General features: G+C 46.6%; 1 protein-coding gene across 3 annotated transcripts; it reads left to right on the forward strand.

Moving 5' to 3' along the window:
* The first annotated feature begins 1,133 nt into the window (after positions 1-1,133).
* On the forward strand, positions 1,134-4,915 carry neurod6a (neuronal differentiation 6a). 3 transcript variants are annotated; one of them, XM_037536698.1, is made up of 2 exons: positions 1,134-1,304; positions 1,997-4,915. In XM_037536698.1, exon 2 carries the CDS (start codon positions 2,016-2,018, stop codon positions 3,189-3,191), a length of 1,176 nt encoding a protein of 391 aa, XP_037392595.1. In that variant the 5' UTR covers positions 1,134-1,304; positions 1,997-2,015; the 3' UTR covers positions 3,192-4,915. The 3 variants fall into 3 exon arrangements, with proteins under 3 accessions (XP_037392595.1, XP_037392596.1, XP_037392597.1); XM_037536699.1 differs by lacking the exon at positions 1,134-1,304 and adding an exon at positions 1,423-1,516; XM_037536700.1 differs by lacking the exon at positions 1,134-1,304 and adding an exon at positions 1,594-1,898.
* Positions 4,916-5,172: the final 257 nt, after the last annotated feature.

The raw sequence follows: 5,172 nt of genomic DNA on the forward strand, positions 1-5,172 counted from the left end.
GAGCTTAAAATCAAAGGGCTCAGTACTACGATCTCCTGTCTCTCTCAAGTGTCCAGTGTTTCTCTGATTTCTCTGTGTCTAATCAGCTTGTCTTCATCATGGCATTTAGCTCATAGTCAGCTCAGTATGGCCTTGACGGTGAGAATCAGCACAAGCTCAGCCAGTTGGCAAACGCCCTTGATGGGTTTGACCCAGCAGACAAGAGCCATCAATCATCCAGCACTTGCTGTCACCAAGCAATCTGACTGTTCTACTTTTATTTTGCTAAAAATAAAACTTTACCTTATACTTGTAAAAATAAAGATGTAAAAAAGAGTTCTTTGGATACCCTAGAACAACCATTTTTGATTCTGTAAAGAACCATTCAGTTAATGGAAGAATGGAAGAATGAGCGCAAAAAACATTTTTCAAGTTTAAAGAATCTCCTCATGATGTCCAGATTCTACAGATTTTTTGCTATAAACCTAATATCCAAAAATGATGGTTGGTTCTGCCATGAATTATATATTATATTATATTAGTAGACTTAAAAAAATCTTCCACAAGCAACTTTGGATTCAGTTGCAGTTAGCAAATATTTATTTGAATGTTACTTAAAATACAGACTGAGCATCTACAAAGCATCTAAATACTATCAAAATAAAGTATCCCCTCACATAAGATAATACAATAGTCTTCGTACACACACGTGTGTGTGTGTGTGTGTGAATGTGTGTGTGTGTGTGTGTGTGTGTGTGTGTGTGTGTGTGTGTGTGTGTGTGTGTGTGTGTGTGTGTGTGTGTGTGTGTGTGTTGCCTTTTGTGTCCCATTCTCTGGCCCGCTAAATCAGACTGATTAACTCAAAGGAAGTCTGATATTCTGATATTTTTCACAGTTACATCATACCGTTTTCTAACGCATGCCTTTACCGACCACGTCATCTGATTATGGCTGATGTTTTTCTGTCGTTCTGGGTTTTTTTTTTTTTTATTGTGCTGTGCCAGTGCTGCCCTGCTACAGGCATGCCAGATGATCAGGGAGGCATCACGTCCCCCCTGGGACGCAGTCACGTGACGGCAGCGGCCACGTGACGTCAGCGGCAGATGGCATGGGTACCAGCTCTGGCAGTTGGCATCAGTGTCATTTCTGCGAGAGCGAAAAGAGAGCGGCGGGGAGGCGAGAGGAGCGCGTGCGCGCGCGCACACACACACACACATTCACACACGCGCGCGCGCACACAAACCCGAAGCAGCGTGGAAAAAGTTGAACACGCCGAGGGACATGGAAACTGCCTGTTGACCCCCCTCCACCAAAACAAAATACAGGTACAAATGGACGTGTGTGTGTGTGTATGTGTGTGTGTGTGTGTGTGTGTGTGTGTGTAGGTGTGTGAGCTTGCATGCGTGTGTTGTCGAGATGCCTGTGCCATGCACTCCCCCTCCCTCCTCATTCTGTGGAATAAACAATTGGTTTGCAAAGCGGGGGATGAAACAGGTTGAAGGTGGCAGACAGGCAGGACGGATGCTTTGAGATTGCTGTATGTATGGCTTGTCTGGAATGTTTTTGGCTGATATCAGTTGCAAAGGGCTGATTTTATTTTTAATCTGATATCTGAGTTTGAATAGCCATAGCTGCACAGCACAACCCCCTTAGAGTGTTCATTTGGGTCATTTTTATCCCCTTACAATGGTCATTTGGGTCCAGTTGGCTTAAATGAACACTGTAGTTGTTCATTCAACAGTGTAGGTGTTAATCCAAAATTGCAGATGACTCAAAACCGTAGATGTAAATTCAGCTCTAAGGGACTGTGCTGCGTTTGTGTATGAGAATGTATGTCCCCTTCCCAGTGATTTCCCCTGAGCTGACCTCAATCTGGCACATTAGAAGTTAGAAGAGTCAAACAGCAATGGCAGCATTTGGTAAATATCGTGTGAAGGAGCTGCTTTGGTGCTTGTAGAAGGAGATCAGCGCGCGCTTTGAGTCACGGTCATCAGTGCGTTTCGTGTTTTCTGTCCAGCATCCCCAGCGAGGCTGCCATGCTGACTTTACCGTTCGACGAGACGGCGATGATGGACGCGCAGTTCGTGGCGAACTTCCCGCGGGAATGCGCGGACGGCGGCGCCTTCAAGAAGGACGCGCGAGACAGGCTGAAAGCGCTGGATGACGACGAATCGGAGCGGGACGACGACGAGCGGGACGAGGGGCCCGAGGCGGAGGTGGAGGAGGAGGAGGAGGATGAGGAGGAGGAGGAGGAAGGGGGCGCGGCGCGGCGGCGAGGCCCGCGAAAGAAGAAGACGCTGACCAAAGAGCGCATGGACCGCGTGAAACTGAGGCGCTTGGAGGCGAACGCGCGCGAGAGGAACCGCATGCACGGCCTGAACAGCGCGCTGGACAGCCTGCGCAAGGTGGTGCCCTGCTACTCCAAGACGCAGAAGCTGTCCAAGATCGAGACTCTGCGCCTGGCCAAGAACTACATCTGGGCACTGTCGGAGATCCTGAGCACGGGCAAGCGGCCTGACCTGCTGAGCTTCGTCCACACGCTGTGCAAGGGCCTGTCGCAGCCCACCACCAACCTGGTGGCCGGCTGCCTGCAGCTGAATGCGCGCAGCTTTGTGGGCGAGTCCGGCGCAGACGCGTCCTTCTCGGCCACCAGGTCTCCGTACAACGCCGTGTACGCGGCGTACCACGGTGCAGACGAGGCGGCGGCCGTGGCGGCAGCTGGGGCTGGGGCGCCCCCCATCGGCGGCCACCACCATCATCATCCTCACCACCACCATCATCACCACCACCAAGACGGCGCCAAGGCCTTCAGGCCGTACGGCTACTGCGGCGCGTACGAGGCGTTCTACGACAGTGCGTCGCCCGAGTGCGCTAGCCCGCCGTTTGAGAGCGCTCTCAGCCCGCCGCCCCCACCGCCGCTCAGCTTCAGCGGCATCTTCTCGCTCAAGCGCGAGGAGGCGGCGGCCGAGTACGCCAAGAGCTGCCACTACAGCGCGCGGAGCTACTGCAGCAGCGGCACCAGCAGCAGTACTGGAGCGAGTGCGCCGCAGCCGCCAGGCCGCTCCGCGCTCGGCAGCAGCGGCGGTGGAAGCACTGGAGGAGGTGGGGGTCACGCGAGGGCCGCTGACCTGCACTTCCCTTACGACCTCCACGTGCGCGGCCAGTTCTATCCCGTGCAGGACGAATTAAGCACGACTTTTCATAACGGATGAGGGAGGGAAAGGGGGCACGAGCGACCCCTTTCTCTGTCTCTTTGCATCTCTCAATGTCTCTCGCTCTTTTTTTTTTCTTTTTTCCAGCAGGGTAATTACTGAAAATAACGAACTTAACACGCACATATATTATTTAAGGTCGTTCTGCATTATGGGAGTGTGTTGGGTGTGTGTGTGTGTATGTGGGAGGGGGGTGTCTCTGGTTGTAGGCCAGCTGATGTTTTATGTATTTGATTTGAAGGGAATGGAGCATTTGCTTGGAGCAAACATTTTGGCGGTGTGGAATGCTCTTGAGAGAGAGAGAAATTATATATATATAATTATTATATTATATATATATAAATACGATTTTACTGAGTTTCATGTAACATTATGACCCCAGTAATTAGTCAGTAATTAAAATACTACAATCTTGATGTCAGTAGAAGGCATAGCAAAAGACAGTGTTAATGTAAACTGGGACGTAAACATTTATTCCAGCCTTAATTATCTGCATTATTCCACCCTGATTGTCTGGTATTTAAACCTGAGTATCCTGCAATAAGGTCCGTCCACTCTCCATCGCGTTTATACGAACTTAAAGCAAGGCAAAGTCGTCCGTGTGGCCCAGAATAACGTAACACAATTCATTTTGCAAGGTGAAAATGAAATCAGAAGAAAAAGAAATCGAATACAAGACAGCAATAAATGCCAAGGGAGCTATGCAACACATGTCGTCCTTTTGCGAGTGAGAAGCTATGATAACTCCATCAGGCCCTGCTTCTCTCTCCTTAAGTGGTCCAACGTCACATTATCCTTTTACTAATGACACTGGACAGTGGGGTCACACTGCTGACAGCTTCACACGCGTGTATATAAGTATATCTATAAATATGTATTTGGATTCCAGAGTTTTATTTTACTGATCTTGATGCTGAATATGGTGCCATGTTCACCGTGTCCGCTCATCGTTTCATGTTTGACGTGAAAATGAGGGAATGGCTGAACGCCTGAATCGACAATACTCGAAATCTTTAAGCATTCACTGAAACATATAGGAATATATTTATCCCTCAAAGACAGCTATTCGTCCAGAAATATAAATTATGTTCCTAAATGTACGTGTTTGACTGTATTTCTTTGACCTTGAGAATTTGGATAGTGGACAATCTAATTTCCTGCTGGTGTTGTGATAAAAATTTCGCACTTCAGAGTTTTATACCTACAGTCTGTGCACAGAAAAACTAAAAACTAAAAGAGAGAAAAAAAGTGCGCGCACAACTTTATGAAATGAAGGATGATTTGGAAAGTTTACAGTTCGTTAATGTACCTACATTATGCAACAGTTTGTTTGGTCTGTTTATGCATCTTTTAATTGACTGATTTGTTTGTATTATTTATTTGTGTTGTACAGTCAGTTGATATGATGTTGGAGATTTTGCGCAGAGCCTTGAAACAATCATGTCTACAAATTTCTTTTTTTTAACTCCAAACTGAAGCATGTAAAAATCCTCCTCGGTGGAAAGGTGTGTGTGTCATGTACAGTGAGCTCATGCCATGGGAAATCCTTTTGCCTTAATGATGTATCTGGCGCCCATCAGTTATGCAATGTAATGGATGTCTTCAGTGGTGGACTCGTAAAGCACTGTACATTATGGAAGGCACTGAAACTGGTCTCGTGCAGATTTGTACACTGTCATTAAGTTGTTTTGTAAAGCAAAATAAATATCAATTGAATACTGAAAGTTTCTCTTTAATGAGCGCATGGTCAGACAACATGATCCTAATCAGGGATCCCAGAGAGTCGCCTTTAAATCATACAGAATGAAAAGATGAAAAAACTAAAGTTATTATTATTATTATTATTATTATTATTATTATTATTATTATTATTAATCAGAATTGTGTCTTATCAGTGCAAGTAAAAGTGCGAATTATTGCTTCTAATCTTACGTGTACAGTGAGTTATAAAATCTGTGCAAACTGTGCAGTAAATAGAAAA

Source organism: Pygocentrus nattereri, chromosome 3, assembly GCF_015220715.1.
Source record: "Pygocentrus nattereri isolate fPygNat1 chromosome 3, fPygNat1.pri, whole genome shotgun sequence".
Lineage (NCBI taxonomy): Eukaryota > Metazoa > Chordata > Actinopteri > Characiformes > Serrasalmidae > Pygocentrus > Pygocentrus nattereri.

Coding starts and splice junctions, on each gene's coding strand:
- neurod6a (XM_037536698.1), top strand. CDS start 2,016: ATGCTGACTTTACCGTTCGACGAGACGGCGATGATGGACGCGCAGTTC.